This window comes from Vigna umbellata, chromosome 3 (genome assembly GCF_029865625.1).
Source record: "Vigna umbellata cultivar VRB3 chromosome 3, Vumbellata_1.0, whole genome shotgun sequence".
NCBI lineage: Eukaryota > Viridiplantae > Streptophyta > Magnoliopsida > Fabales > Fabaceae > Vigna > Vigna umbellata.
In genome coordinates this window covers 133,862-150,957 of record NC_142167.1, presented here as the reverse complement: position 1 = coordinate 150,957, position 17,096 = coordinate 133,862, and the positions used below count along the sequence as shown (strand labels likewise).

General features: G+C 38.7%; 1 protein-coding gene and 2 pseudogenes across 1 annotated transcript; 2 read left to right on the top strand and 1 right to left on the bottom strand.

Moving 5' to 3' along the window:
- The first annotated feature begins 94 nt into the window (after nucleotides 1-94).
- LOC124842499 (isoliquiritigenin 2'-O-methyltransferase-like) lies at nucleotides 95-1,476 on the top strand. The gene is made up of 4 exons (XM_047318999.1): nucleotides 95-516; nucleotides 619-932; nucleotides 1,022-1,086; nucleotides 1,183-1,476. Exons 1-4 carry the CDS (start codon nucleotides 95-97, stop codon nucleotides 1,474-1,476), a joined length of 1,095 nt encoding a protein of 364 aa, XP_047174955.1.
- A 3,767-nt stretch (nucleotides 1,477-5,243) lies between these two features.
- Nucleotides 5,244-5,657, bottom strand: LOC148201303 (L-type lectin-domain containing receptor kinase S.4 pseudogene; annotated as a pseudogene).
- Nucleotides 5,658-6,807: 1,150 nt separating this feature from the next.
- Nucleotides 6,808-7,560, top strand: LOC124842492 (dirigent protein 21 pseudogene; annotated as a pseudogene).
- Nucleotides 7,561-17,096: the final 9,536 nt, after the last annotated feature.

The window sequence follows — 17,096 nt, the reverse complement described above, 5'->3', positions numbered from 1 at the left end:
GATCACCTAAAGCTGATTGTTGTAATTTTTCATCGTTCTTCTTTACATCTTTTCATCTTAATCTGCACCTCATTGAGAAAAAACCATACACCAGATGGGTTCTAACTGTGAAGAGATTAATGGTGAAGAAAATGATCCATGCCTATCTGCTATGCTTCTAAGCTTCAGCCCAATGGTTTACACTGCTGTGTTGAATGCTGCCATTGAGCTCAACTTGTTCGAGATCATTGCTAAAGCAACAACAACAACCACAGCCCCATTTGGCGTTTCAGCTTCTGAGATTGCTTCTCAGCTTCCAATTCAGCACAAAAAACTGGCCCAAAGGCTTGATCGCATGCTGTCTGTTCTTGCAAGTCACTGTCTTCTCACTTGCTCTACACTCACAAATCAAGATGGTAAGGTCCAAAGACTCTTTCAGCTTTCAGCTTCCGGAAAGTACTTCATCAATGCAGAAGCCACTGCTTCTTTGGCCTTGTTCACAACGTTTATGAATCATCCAAAGCTTGTTCAGGCATTGTAAGCAATGTTCCTACATGCAGTTAATTTAGTTACACATTTTGACAGTTAATTTGAATCAGATTCTAACTTGACCAAGTTGGTGTATTTGATGTGAATTAGCCTTAATTTCAAGGAGATACTTCTTGACTGTGATAAGGGCCTATACATGAAAGTTCATGGAATGCCTATTTTTGAAGGCATACAATCTGATCCAACATGGAATCATATCTTCAATGAAGCAATGGCCAATATATGCAGAATAGAGATGACAAAGATACTTGAAATATACAGTGGATTTGAAGGAATATCACTGCTTATTGATGTGGGAGGAGGAGTAGGGCAAAGTTTGAATATCATAATCTCTAAGTATCCTTCCATAAAGGGTGTCAACTTTGATCTTCCACAAGTAATACAACAAGCTCCACCTTATCCAGGTATTTTGATCTTGATCTTCATCTCTCACCTTAATTAACTACTCATATATAAGTAATTACAATGAATGAAAATTTTCATTTTCATGAAGGAATTGAACATGTTGAAGGAGACATGTTTGAAAGTGTTCCAAAAGGTGATGCCATACTATTGAAGGTTAGTCTAGATACTAGCATAAACCTATTAAAACTGTGATTAAGTTAATCTAATGATCTTAATAACCATTTGTTGTGTGGTTGGTTATGATTTTAGGGCATATTGCACAATTGGTCGGATGAAAATTGTTTGAAAGTTCTAAATAATTGCTACAAAGCATTGCCAGAAAATGGAAAGGTGGTTGTTGTAGATTTCATAATGCCTGAAGCAATTGGTTCTTCTGAAGCAGATAAGATGGTTACTAGCTTTGATAACCTGATGTTTCTTGATGGAGGAAGTGAAAGAACAGAAAAAGAGTTTATGAATTTATGCCAAATTTCTGAATTTTCTTCTTTCAGAGTTGTTTCTCGTGCCTTTACTGCTCTTGGAGTAATGGAATTTTATAAATAATTAATATGTAAATTTTCTCATGCATTTCATAAGAGTAAATTGCATTTTCCTTGTTAAAAACTCCTTGATATATTTTAACATATAATGTATCACATTTTGTTTATTATAATTCGTTTCTCTGTGATGAAAGACTAATATTACAAAAGAGAAAGATGATAATAACTTAATGGATTTAAGGGTGAAGTAAAAGAAAATGTGAAAATCAAAACATGAGAGAGCAGATACTATAATTTTGCAAGAAAAAAAAAAAGTGTTCAGTGGTATTGTACCATGATAAATAATCCATTATGTGAATGAGTTGTTTTTTAAAATAAGGTAAAAGTAATATAAAATATGGTCAATAATGTTGCTAAAATAAATAACTTAAAAATATTCTTTTGAATAATAATTTATTTTTTACTATTTTATAATAATAAATACAAATAATCTTTCATCTCACTAATTTTTAAGTAACCAAATAAATATATTTTTTCTGTTCATTTCTTACAATATAAATATACCACCTTTTGTTTTTCATTATTAATAATAATAATAATATATGTTTTTTTTACCACTCATTTTAAAGAACGATGATGATGATGATAATAATAATAATAATAATAATAACAAGAAAGCAGATAAAATTGTTACAATCAAATAAATGGAAGAATTGTTACAAGCAAATAAATGTTACTACTAGTGCACTATTTTTCTTTTATAAACACTACAGATACAAAAACACATATAACGTCACGCGTTAAAAAATGTTAAAAAATGATCGGTGGCAGTTTTATAAATAAATGTAATTATTAATGAATTTAATAAAAATTTGACATTCACTTTATCTTAACGCGCGAGACGCTCTTCTCTTCTCAAACTTTTCTCGAACGAAATTTGACGACCATCGCATGTAATATTTCTTTCATTTGATACAAATGCATGTTAATTAACTACTTTATGTATGATTTTCGTTTGTTTTGATCGATTATTTTCGTGTTTTTGTCCTTCATATGTGCATTCTGTTTTCTCTCTCACGGGTAACGACACTTTATTCCGACGAATCCAACTTTTGAAAGTTAGTTTTCGTTTTGGTTTTGAAGAACTTATTTTTTGAACTTGTTTATTGTTTCTTTTGTTGAACTTGTTTGTTGTTGTTGTTGTTTCGTTGAACTTGTTTGTTATTGTTGTTGTTTGATTGAACTTTGTTTGTTGTTGGTTATTTTTGTTTGTTGTTGATACTACAGTACACCTTCATAGTTCTTGCTTTGTAAAATACCAAAAACTGAAATTTGTTGTTTTTCTGCTTTTCATGTCTCCTAGAGTTGTAAAAAAAATCACAATTAATTAAAAAAAAAGTTGATTAACGTTGAATTTTTTAAATTCGACGTCAATTTAACGTCTCCTAATACAACGTCGTTCGCGAATTCGCCATTAAAAGCCCAAAATATTCGACGTTGTACGCGACTTTTGTATTAGTGAAAGAAAAGTTAAAAATAAGAAAATAACTTAGAGGTATATTGAATAGCTACATATTATTCACTTACTTAATGAAGAACTTTAAATAGATAAATACAAATTATTAAATGTTAGAAATTAGGAACCTACTACCAACTGAAAATAAAATTATAAGAGTAATAACAAAATTATTTGTTAAGAATATGGCTACTGACTAACTACTTGGACTTAAGTTTCGTAACTCTTTACACATATGCACAACCTTAGCCTTTAACAAATTTCCCCTTAAACCAAAATATTTGTAAATATTTTGTTTAAAAGATGATATTTTTAAATTGGTTTAATACTTATTTAGGTTTTTATATTCATTATTTTTCGATGTTCAAAATAGTCTCATTTTTTTTTTGTAAAATTTGTTCAATTTAATCATTTTCGTTGGCGGCGTCTAAATCACTAATGGCGTAGAGTCCACATAAAAAAAACGAAACGAGAGTAGAGACTGACATCATCATCTCGCCACGTCATCATCATCTTTCGCAGATCATAAAAGTACAAAGCTTTTTCAAATGTTCTACATTAAATCAGAAGAACTTTAAGAAATAGGAAGAAATTATGAGAATATCTCTTCAAACTTTTTATAATTTGTTCATCCGTACATGCTATATTTACAAAAACATATAACGTTTGACTTCGTACCAAAAGGCTACTTATCCTCGAGTAATGGATATTTTTCAAATAAGACTATATAAAGAAGATTGCATGAACAAGATTTATTTTTTCTATTACGCTATCAACATTCTTTCTCCGCTTGCATCGTCTAACACTTGTTTTGAGAAGAAAATCTGTTATAAGTTTTCAGATATTCATTGTATTGAAAATTTATCCTCTTTATGAGAATTATCATCTTGTTTTTGATGAAAAACACTTTGTTGTTTTTGTAGAATCAAAAGTGATTTAAAATACTTATTTGTTTAACTTAGTGAAGTTAAACAATATAGTTAGTTGAACTATTTATAAACTAGGAGCGATGAAACTCGTATAGTCAATTAATTAGTGTAGAGTGGTTAAACTCGTTGCAATCTTTTTAAAGATTAATGAAATCCTTAAGAGTGTTTAAGGGAAAACCGGACATATCTCAGTTTGAAAGTATAAAAACAAGTCTTCTTCCTTGTTATCTTTAAAAAATTCCTAAACGCTTTATAAGAATTCATTCATAAATGTTCAACATTCTGTGCCCAGACCGTCACCCCACCTCCCCTTTCTAGAGTTTACCTGTGATTTCAAACCTAAATACATATAAACTTACTAGAACAACTCGCCAACTACAACCTCCTCACAACTCAAATCGTCTTCGAACTCCTTTCGTAGAAGTATGAGATGTCTTTAAGGTCCAACTACCATATAGTGACACTCTAACGCTTAAGCCAATTATGTGAAGTTTTTTTTATCGTTAAATATTAGTTATTATTTTGTTAATGGAGTTAAACTCACCATCTTTTTCACTTTCTCCCTTCTAAATTCATCAAAGATAACTCTCAAGTATTAGTGAGAAAGTGAAATTAGATTATCTTTTTTTCATTTTTTAAATAAATGTAAATAATAAATATGGATTTTGTGCTTGTCAAACCTAACTATAAGGAATGTAAATATTGAAAGACAAAAAATCAAGTGATAATAACAAGAAAAATATCGACCATTGATCTAAATATAGTTTCAACCAAAAATAGCAAAATCATACAAATAAAAGTTAAAGTAAAGGTTAGGCAAGACAAGTGTGATAATAACATGAGAAATATCAATCATTAATCTAAATACAAATTTAACAGAAGATATCGAAATCATATAAATAAAAATTAAGGTAAAAGGTTATACAAAACAAGTGTGATAATAACATGAGAAATATCTAGGCCTAGATCTAAATGTGAATTTTAAATTTAGGTTTAATACCCAATTTTGTCCCAAGTTTGATTCGGAAATCTCAATGCAGTCCCTTATTAGAAAAGTAATTGTAATGAATCCTTACTTGTAAATTAAATTTGTGAGTCAAGTTAGTCCCTTCCGTTAAATATAAGCACAGAGAGTTAATGGGATGATGATTTGACAGTAGTTAGTGGTTAGGTATCAAAATGCAATTGTGTGCGTGCTTACGTGGTGTTGAATTAGAGAAGTTTGAGTTTTATTTAGAAATTGGGTTTATTTTAATTGGGGATAAATTGGCCAGTTATGGTTTTTAATTAATTTTGTGCAATTGAAGCAGAGGTTCAGACAGTATCACACAAAATGTAAATTGAAACCATAATTTCAGATGCTTCAATTCAGATTTCACGTTCATTTCAAAACATCATATTATGTAACTCCTCGTAGTAGCCACCACCACCATCTTCTTTTTTTCCCGTAAACCACCGCGGAGGCGGCACCACCTCCCTCTCCAAATACCTCTCCACCTGCCTCATGCTGGGCCTCTTCTCTGGTGTCTCCGCGGAACAGTACAACCCCACTTTAATCACTACCAAAACTTCCACCTCATCAAACGCCCCACCCAACCTGGGGTCCACCACCGCCAGCGGCGCCCCCATGCGCCACCGCTCCCAGACCCAGTCCACCAGCCCCAGCTCCTCCGGCAATGCCTTCACCTCAATGGGCCTCCTCCCGCACACCACCTCCAACAACAACGCTCCGAAAGCGTAAACATCAGAACTGGTGGTAGGTTTTCTCGTTCGTGTGAGTTCAGGTGCAAGGTACCCCATCGTTCCCACCACACGTGTGGTGCTAGGCTTGGCACCATGCTCGTAAAGCTTGGCCAACCCAAAATCCCTGAACCTCCCATTTCAAATCATATTACAATTCCACTACAACCCTAACTTTGTATCTATTCAATTGCACAAAATTAATTAAAAACCCTAACTGCTGCCAATTTATCTCCAATTAAAATAAACCCAATTTCTGATAAAACTCAAACTTCTCTAATTCAACATCACGTAAGCACACACACTATTGCGTTTTGACACCTAACCACTAACTACTGCCACATCATCATCCTATTAACTTCGTTTGGTTATATTTAACGGAAGGGACTAACTTGACTCACAAATTTATAAGTAAGGATCCATTATAATTATTTTTCTAACTAGGAGACTAAATTGAGATTTTCGAACTACACTGAGGACAAAATTGGGTATTAAATCTTAAATTTAAATTCTTTCCTCTTTTGTAATAAATTATCGACCATAAGACTTTAGGTGTAGAAATACATTTTATTTTAGGGAATTTAAGATGTATTTAGCATTTTCATCTCAAAAACAACTTTTAAATATTGAATGAATTGAGAGAATATCTAAGACATCTTTGAAGCAGACAAAATTGAGAGTTAACTCCTTACTTGAATCTTATCTTAAATAAAGTTTATGATTTCATACTTTGTATGGAAGAAATAGCCATCAAAGTCTAAAAATAAATAAATAACTATTATATATACGCGTGGTGCACGAGTGTTGCAAAATTTCAGACGCCATGCTGCGGGACAGAAGGCGGTGCACGTTTTAAATATAAGACAAAACATCGATTCTCTAAACGCTAAAATATAGTTTTATATTTTCCAAAATAAATCTCTATATCTCTATATACTTAAAATATAATTTATTCCGTCCTTACAAATTAAGTAAACTATATGATAACATATATTAAAGTTATATACACACTTTTCAAGATTGAATTCAAACGGTCATATTCATTAAAACAATATGATTTGATTATTAATATTTTTTTTAATAAGTTATCAAAGAAAAATATAATTTGATTATTAATATTTTAAAAGAAAAAAAAAAGTCTCCTTTTAGGTTTTGTGTTCCCTTGTGGTAATAAAGAAATGAAAAATAGTAACAAACAAAGGTGTCTCTTTATAAAAGTGAACCTTATCACTTTGTTACAGTAGAAGAGCTAACAACAATGGCTGTTCCTCTTACGTTCTTGTTCCTTTTCTCTCTAACTCTGTTCTCCCAACTTCACACGTCGTTTTCTCGCCAATCCCACATCGAACTTCCATCAGAAACTCACCGTTCTTCGCAGAAACAGACCCACCTTCACTTCTTCTACCATGATCTTCGAAGCGCCAACAACCCCTCCATCGTGCAGATCGTGAACCCCCCCAAGAACCTCCCCAACGGCTTCGGCTCCACTTTCGTCATGGACGATCCCATGACGGAAGGCCCGGACCTCGGCTCCAAGCCCATTGGGAGGGCCCAAGGGCTTTTTGGCCTCGCCTCTCTCAACGACCTGGGCTTGTACATGCTCATCAATTTCGCTTTCACAGAAGGGGACTACGCCGGAAGCTCCTTGAGCATGCTCGGCCGGAACCCCATATCGGAGCAGGACAGAGAGATGCCCATCGTCGGTGGCACCGGCGTGTTCAGGTTCGCCACTGGCTATGCTATAGCCAACAGTATCGATGACCTTTCTACCCCTGAGCATTTTGTGGTGGAGTACAATCTCACCGTGCGCCATGGATAGTGTCATGTACCAGAGTTTTTCTAGGGTTTTAGCTTCATCTTTCACCTCTCACATGCTTTTACGTTTCATCTACTGTATTTTTATTGCTGGTGGTACTGTAGCTACTCTTTGGTTATTCAGAAATATCAGTTGCTTATTGTGAGACCCTGAATAATTAACAAAGATAATTATGACACCTCATCACTTATGCACTCATTTCTCAGCCATTAAGACCCACTCCCGAAATCTGATTTTTCATCTCTGTTGTGCACGGAAAGCTGAGCCAAATCATTTCTCTAAAAACATTAAAAACGCACCTAGTCTTGCATGCACACACGTCACGTGTCACGGGAGAAACTTCTAATTCAGAGTTTGGTGTGCAGGTGTCAGCTTGGGACACGCTCGTTCAAACGGATGTGAGATTAACAAAACCAGATTTTTGAAAACTCTTCCTCTCACCTGCACCACTCATCTCTTTTCTCTGAACGCAAACTCTTCATCTTCTCCAACTTCTCTCCAAGAACCTTCATCTTCTCTCTACTATTACTCATTCCTCTCTACTCCGATCAATTTTCAGAGACCGTAGGAACGTCCGCGAACCAGTGAGCATCATTTTGATCCGAACCCCTTTTGATTCTGTGAACGGTAAGTTTCCAATCCATACCCTAGTTCTGGATATTCTTGCGAACCCAGATTCTGTTGCATGCAAGGGTAGCAGTTGATATTTTCTACATTTCTTTGGTTAGATTTAGAGGAAGAAACTTAAGTGGCTGTTGAGTATAGAAGAGCTGTAGTTGAACGTGTGGAAGTCATATTATTAGGGCGTACACTGCAATCCGGGTAAGGGAAGCTTATATGTTTAATTTATACTTGCATGTTGTATGATCTGATTTGAATGTATGAAAGAATGATGTTGAGCTGTTATGATCTGGACTGTCTGTATGAAAAATATGATGTTTAAGCTGTATGGACGACCACTGCTATGGAATATGACTTCTGATTTGGAGGTACTGCATGTTGATTTTGATGTGTATGAAGGATTAATGAGTAGTATATAGCTGGATTTGATAATGTGAATTAATGTTATAAAGTATGAGAATTAATGCGGATATGAAATTACAGAGTTTGAATCATATGAATAATGTTAAAAGTTAAGATGTTTGAGAATCTGGATCTGATAAATTCCCTATGAAAATTAACGCTCGTCACCGTACGGTCTTATACCGTTCGGTTTCCCTGAAAAGACTTAGAATTGAATTCCTTCATTTGGGAGGAATTCGGTGTGAGAACGAGCGTCTTCATTTGAGTTACTATGTTTGAGCGTTCGGCTCAACATAGAGTTGTCGTACGCCTTAAATTAAACAATGCTGAAACGAGAACGTTCGGTCTTATGTCGAACGTTCGTTCTTAATAGCGTTCGGCCTTATGTCGAACGTTCGTTCTTAATAGCGTTCGGCCTTATGTCGAACGTTCATCCTTAGTAACGTTCGGTCTGATACCGAACGTTCGTTTAAATGGCGCACGGTATTCTACCAAGCGTTCGTCCTAAATAGCGCTCGGTCTTATAATGAGCGTCCGTCCTGAATCGCACTAGGTCTCATATCAAGCGCTCGTACTGATTGGATAAATAACTGATAAAATAGCGTTCGTGTAAAGTATTAACTATTCATTTTATTTACGTTCGTTAAATTCCTGGCATTGGTTTTCCTATACAAATTTCTTCAAAGATAAATTCTAAGTGTTCTTGACCCTCCATTGTGCATTAAATCTGGTACAAGTTTTTATCTCAAATATTTTCTAAGGACCAGTACACTTCAAGTCGAGTCAGTTCATTTAATTGGTCAAACAGAAATTACGTTCGTTATATATTCTTCATGAATATCCAGTAACTTCATTTGGACGTTCGTCCTTACTCTTCAGTGGACTGAACGTTCGTCATTTTTGACTCCTGAACCTAAAGATGGAAAAGATGATGGAATATGATAAATTAAAGTGTGAACACTATGAGAACTGAATCTATGATGTTGGATTTTGGACGAGCGTTCCAGGGAGGAACGTCTCATATATGTTGAATATTGAATTGGTAAAGTATGACTGTGGTTAGCTAATGCTGGCTTGGTCCATCCTGATATTCCGTGATACTCATCTTCACGTAGAAGGGGGTAGTCATGTGTGGGAATGGCAGGAGGTCCTATTCCTTAGGGGTACTTTGGATAGAGCTAACCTCGAGTGGCAGCTGTTGAGTGTATCCCAGTTACTACATCACTCGGGTGCAAGGACGCCTGTAGCTACACGGTTCATACAGTCCGGACGGTCGTCTATTATACTTATAAATTACTATGATGAATTATGTTAAATTGTATGTTGTGCGTGTGCATTGAAATGTTGAATGTGTATGTTGGCTGTATGAATTAAATATTATAAGCTTACCCTTTCGTTTTCCTTGTGTTGTCAATTGTCCATGTATGTTCGTCCTGTCTTGAAATGATCATCCGTTGTGGATGTGAGCAGATGGTGGTGCGTCCCTTGAAGAAATGCTGGAAGAAGAAAATTTGGATGAAGCTAATCTGGTGGAAGTAGAAGTTAAAGCCGAGCCTTAGAGCGCTCGTTAGGTTTTTAATGAATTAGTATTTCTGTATTATTGTGAACGTTCGGTTTGATATTTTGTAAAAACCGTTCGGTATGAGCGTTCGTTGTTTTTAAGCTGTATAGTGAAACGCTGCACCTCTAGCCGTTCGTATTTTTATTACTGTTATTGTAAAGACTGCATTGATTACTGTTAATCGTAATTAATTCTAATTTATGGTGATTACTATATTTTGGGATGTTACATTAGTGGTATCAGAGCAGTTTTGTTCTATTAAGGGACACTGTAGGGTTATGAGTGCACTGTGTTTTTGCTGTGTGCTTATTGCATGTTTAATGAGTTATTATTGTTTTAACTCTTGGACATAACTAACGCTCGTTTGTTTTTCTCTGCATCCAGAGAACAAATGGCACCTAGGCTACCTCCTCCTCCTCAACCGAACGAGTCTGATACGTCCAGCAACACTAGGTTGTTGGAAACCGTGGTTGAAAGGCTGCATCAACAGAACACAACGTTACTGGAGCAGAACGCCACGTTGATGCAGCAAAACCAGGCTGCTATGCAAGGTTTGGAGGCTTCACGTGCCAATTCTGAAAACACGCAAAGACAATTGATGGAGATTCTTGCTGCCACCAGAGGTGCGCCTTGGAGCATCCTCTTCAAACGTTGCCCAACCGAATGCTAAATGGAGTTTGGAGAGTTTCCTTCAACATCACCCTGCCATGTTCAGTGGCAAGTGTCTTCCGGACGAAGCTGACCAATGGCTAAGGGATATGGAGAGGATCTTCAATGCCAAGAGGTGTCCGGATGAGAACCGCTTGGCATACACTGAATATTTGTTGACTGGAGAGGCTAGCCACTGGTGGGCGAGCGCGAGAGCCATTCTGACGGACGCTCAACAACCAATCACTTGGGAAGTGTTCAGAAATAAATTTTATGAAGAATACTTCCCTGACAACGTCCGTTTTGCAAAGGAGGTTGAGTTCTTACAGCTGGTTCAAGGGGGTATGTCGGTTTCAGAATACACCAACAAATTCAAACACCTTGTCAGATTCAATACTATGGCCACCAGTGAAGAGTGGCAGTGTCGGAAGTTTGAGAACGGCTTAAGAAGTGATTTGAAGGTTATGATTTCAAGCTTGTGCATACGAACGTTTCCTGCCATGGTTGAGAGGGCCAAGGTGTTGGAGAAGAACATGGCAGAGGCGGAAAAGCACAAGAAGCAACAACAGGGTGTAAGGGGACCAATCGTAGCAAGGAATAATACCAGTCAGAGGAGATCCCCTTACGCTCGTCCAAATCAGCTCTCGAACACAAGCGGATCGCAAGTATTGGTTCCTGCCGGACAGTCTGGGCAGCAAGGTGGTATTACTTGTTTTCAGTGTGGAGGACCGCATTACCGTTCGTCATGCCCTCAGTTGGTGGGTGGAAAACATTGCACTCGTTGCGGAAGGAATGGGCATGTGGCGAACGAGTGCAACTCTGGAGGACGAGCAGTAATGAGACCACCAAATGCTGGAAGGAATCAGCCGAGAGGGGGACGAGCTCAAGCAGTGGGTCGAGTGTATGCAATCACTGGAGCAGAAGCAGCAAGCGCAGGTAATCTTATAACTGGTGAATGCTTGCTGTATGGAATGCCATGTCATGTGTTGTTTGACTCTGGGGCGACGCACTCCTTCATCTCGAAGGCGTGTGTTGAAAAGCTGGGAATAGTGGAGAGAGATATGCAGTTCGACTTGGTGGTATCAACACCAGCGGCTGGAGAGCTTAGGACATCTACCGTATGCATTAGATGTCCTATTGTGGTTGAGGGGCATAATTATAAGGTGAACTTGATCTGTTTACCTTTGAAGGACTTGGAAATAATTCTAGGCATGGATTGGTTGGCTACCAACCATATTATCATAGATTGTGGCAAGAAAGAGTTAGTATTTCCTGAAGAAGATGAAGAATGCTTGGGTGTGACGCTCGGTAAATTAAAAGAAGACATTATGGAGGGCGCTGCTTGTTTCCTCATCATGACGCATGAAGACCAAGAGCTGGGAAATTTGAGGCAAGAACGAACGTCTGTCATTGGCAGTAAGGAACGAACGTCCATTTTGGAGGAGTTTCAGGACGTTTTTCCAGAGGAAATACCTGGGTTACCTCCTGCTCGGGAAGTTGAATTCACCATTGATTTGGTGACGACAGCCGCACCTATCTCAGTTCAACCATACCGGATGGCGCCTGCAGAGTTGGTTGAACTTAAAAAGCAGATTGAAGAGTTGATGGAGAAGCAGTTTATTAGACCGAGCGTATCACCATGGGGAGCGCCTGTGCTCTTAGTGAAGAAGAAGGATGGCAGTTCTCGTTTGTGCATAGATTACCGACAATTAAACAAGCTGACCATCAAGAACAAGTACCATTTGCCAAGAATAGATGACTTGCTGGATCAATTGCATGGGGCCACTGTGTTCTCGAAAATTGACTTACGGTCTGGATATCATCAGATTAGAGTGAAGGAGGATGACATCCAGAAGACGGCTTTTAGGTCTCGCTATGGACACTACGAATATGTAGTGATGCCGTTCGGTGTTACGAACGCTCCAGCCGTCTTCATGGATTACATGAACCGAATATTCAGACCTTATTTGGACAAGTTTGTGGTCGTTTTCATAGATGATATTCTCATCTACTCTAAAACGCAAGCTGAACATGAAGAACACTTGAGGGCAGCGCTGAGCGTGTTGAGAGAAAAGGAGTTGTATGCAAAACTGTCCAAGTGTGAATTTTGGATGAGGGAGGTACAATTTTTGGGCCATGTGATCTCGGCTGAAGGTATTTCAGTGGATCCATCTAAGGTGCGAGCAGTACTGGATTGGAAAAGCCCGCGTTCGGTCACGGAAGTGAGAAGTTTCGTTGGGCTTGCGGGCTACTACAGACGCTTCATAGAGGGATTCGCCAAGATAGTGGCTCCGCTTACCCAATTGACTAGAAAGGATCAGCCGTTCGCCTGGACTGATCTGTGTGAGGAGCGTTTCCAGGAGCTGAAGGAGAAACTGACGAGCGCTCCAGTTCTGATAATTCCAGACACGTCCAAACCCTTTGAAGTTACTGTGACGCGTCTCATCAAGGGTTGGGCTGTGTGCTTATGCAAGAGAGAAGGGCAGTAGCGTACGCGTCTCGCCAATTAAAGATTCATGAACGCAACTATCCAACGCACGACCTGGAATTGGTAGCGGTCGTTTTTGCACTGAAGATATGGAGGCATTATCTATACGGATCAACATTTCAAGTCTTCAGTGATCACAAGAGCCTCAAATATTTATTTAATCAGAAGGAGCTGAACATGAGGCAGAGGCGTTGGATAGAATTTTTGAAGGACTATGAGTTTGAGTTGCTCTATCACCCTGGAAAGGCAAATGTAGTGGCGGACGCTCTAAGCAGGAAGGCAGTGCATGTATCAGTGATGATGATGAAAGAGCTTAGTTTGGTTGAGAGTTTTAGAGATCTAAGGTTGCAGTTTGAGTTGGAGCCGAACAGCATTAAGTGCTGTAACCTTAGATTATCTAGCAATATCTTTGATCGGATCAGGATTAAGCAACGCGAAGACGAGGACCTGGTGAAGATTCTAAGTACGCTCGGTTCGGATCAAGCCAAAGAATTCAATACAGGGACGGACGGCCTATTAAGATACATGGATAGGACGTGCGTTCCTAATGATGGCGAGCTGAAGCGGATCATATTGGAGGAAGCGCATCATAGTCGTCTTAGCATACATCCCGGTATGACTAAGATGTACCAAGATCTTAGGCAGTCGTTCTGGTGGCCTGGAATGAAGAGTGATGTCGCTCGTTTTGTGGCATCTTGCTTGACCTGTCAACGTGCAAAGGCTGAACACCAACGACCAGGCGGCTTGCTTCAACCATTGGAAATTCCAGAGTGGAAGTGGGACAGCATTTCTATGGATTTCGTGACCCATCTACCACGCACGGTTCGAAATCATGATTCAATTTGGGTGATCGTGGACAGATTAACAAAGAGTGCCCACTTCCTAGCGGTAAATTTAAAGATGTCAATGACAAATTTGGCTAAGTTGTACATCAAAGAGATCGTTCGTCTTCATGGGGTGCCTTCAAGCATAGTTTCTGACCGAGACACGAGATTCACATCTCGGTTTTGGCAATCTTTACAAGGCGAGTTGGGAAGCAAGCTGCAGATGAGTTCAGCATATCACCCTCAGACGGACGGCCAGTCTGAGCGTACCATCCAGACTTTGGAAGATTTACTGAGGACGTGCGTCCTGGACCACTTAGGCGCATGGGATGAGGTCTTGCCACTGGTGGAATTCACGTACAACAACAGCTTCCAGTCTAGCATTGGGATGGCGCCGTTTGAAGCTCTCTATGGGAGGAAGTGCCGAACGCCACTTTGCTGGTTCCAGGAAGGAGAGAACGTGCTAACTGGACCTGAGCTCATCCAGCAAACGACTGACAAAGTGAAGTTGATCCAGGAGAGATTGAAGACGTCCCTGAGCAGGCAGAAATCTTATGCGGATAAAAGAAGGAGGCCATTGGAGTTTGTTGCAGGAGATCACGTATTCTTGAGACTCAACCCAATTACTGGAGTGGGCAGAGTCGTTCGTCCAAAGAAGCTGTCGCCAAAGTTCATAGGACCGTACCAGATTTTGAAGAAAATTGGACCAGTAGCTTATGAACTCGCGTTGCCTCCTCAACTAGCAAATCTTCATCCTGTTTTCCACGTATCCCAACTCAGAAAATACATAGCTAATCCTTCTCATGTGTTGGAGTTGGAGGACATCCAGTTGCTGCCAGACCGAACGCTGGAGTTACAGCCAGTACGTATTGAAGACGTTCGCACCAAGCTACACAAGGGAAAGGACGTTCGTTTAGTGAAGGTGGTGTGGGACGCTAAAACTGGTGACTCAACGTGGGAAGTGGAGAGCGCCATGAAGGACTTGTATCCACACCTATACACTGGTAAGTTTTAAATTTTCGAGGACGAAAATTTTTGTAGTTAGGGAGAATGTGAGACCCTGAATAATTAACAAAGATAATTATGACACCTCATCACTTATGCACTCATTTCTCAGCCATTAAGACCCACTCCCAAAATCTGATTTTTCATCTCTGCTGTGCACGGAAAGCTGAGCCAAATCATTTCTCTGAAAACATTAAAAACGCACCTAGCCTTGCATGCACACACGCCACGTGTCACGGGAGAAACTTCCAATTCAGAGTTTGGTGTGCAGGTGTCAGCTTGGGACACGCTCGTTCAAACGGATGTGAGATTAACAAAACCAGATTTTTGAAAACTCTTCCTCTCACCTGCACCACTCATCTCTTTTCTCTGAACGCAAACTCTTCATCTTCTCCAACTTCTCTCCAAGAACCTTCATCTTCTCTCTACTATTACTCATTCCTCTCTACTCCGATCAATTTTCAGAGACCGTAGGAACGTCCGCGAACCAGTGAGCATCATTTTGATCCGAACCCCTTTTGATTCTGTGAACGGTAAGTTTCCAATCCATACCCTAGTTCTGGATATTCTTGCGAACCCAGATTCTGTTGCATGCAAGGGTAGCAGTTGATATTTTCTACATTTCTTTGGTTAGATTTAGAGGAAGAAACTTAAGTGGCTGTTGAGTATAGAAGAGCTGTAGTTGAACGTGTGGAAGTCATATTATTAGGGCGTACACTGCAATCCGGGTAAGGGAAGCTTATATGTTTAATTTATACTTGCATGTTGTATGATCTGATTTGAATGTATGAAAGAATGATGTTGAGCTGTTATGATCTGGACTGTCTGTATGAAAAATATGATGTTTAAGCTGTATGGACGACCACTGCTATGGAATATGACTTCTGATTTGGAGGTACTGCATGTTGATTTTGATGTGTATGAAGGATTAATGAGTAGTATATAGCTGGATTTGATAATGTGAATTAATGTTATAAAGTATGAGAATTAATGCGGATATGAAATTACAGAGTTTGAATCATATGAATAATGTTAAAAGTTAAGATGTTTGAGAATCTGGATCTGATAAATTCCCTATGAAAATTAACGCTCGTCACCGTACGGTCTTATACCGTTCGGTTTCCCTGAAAAGACTTAGAATTGAATTCCTTCATTTGGGAGGAATTCGGTGTGAGAACGAGCGTCTTCATTTGAGTTACTATGTTTGAGCGTTCGGCTCAACATAGAGTTGTCGTACGCCTTAAATTAAACAATGCTGAAACGAGAACGTTCGGTCTTATGTCGAACGTTCGTTCTTAATAGCGTTCGGCCTTATGTCGAACGTTCGTTCTTAATAGCGTTCGGCCTTATGTCGAACGTTCGTCCTTAGTAACGTTCGGTCTGATACCGAACGTTCGTTTAAATGGCGCACGGTATTCTACCAAGCGTTCGTCCTAAATAGCGCTCGGTCTTATAATGAGCGTCCGTCCTGAATCGCACTAGGTCTCATATCAAGCGCTCGTACTGATTGGATAAATAACTGATAAAATAGCGTTCGTGTAAAGTATTAACTATTCATTTTATTTACGTTCGTTAAATTCCTGGCATTGGTTTTCCTATACAAATTTCTTCAAAGATAAATTCTAAGTGTTCTTGACCCTCCATTGTGCATTAAATCTGGTACAAGTTTTTATCTCAAATATTTTCTAAGGACCAGTACACTTCAAGTCGAGTCAGTTCATTTAATTGGTCAAACAGAAATTACGTTCGTTATATATTCTTCATGAATATCCAGTAACTTCATTTGGACGTTCGTCCTTACTCTTCAGTGGACTGAACGTTCGTCATTTTTGACTCCTGAACCTAAAGATGGAAAAGATGATGGAATATGATAAATTAAAGTGTGAACACTATGAGAACTGAATCTATGATGTTGGATTTTGGACGAGCGTTCCAGGGAGGAACGTCTCATATATGTTGAATATTGAATTGGTAAAGTATGACTGTGGTTAGCTAATGCTGGCTTGGTCCATCCTGATATTCCGTGATACTCATCTTCACGTAGAAGGGGGTAGTCATGTGTGGGAATGGCAGGAGGTCCTATTCCTTAGGGGTACTTTGGATAGAGCTAACCTCGAGTGGCAGCTGTTGAGTG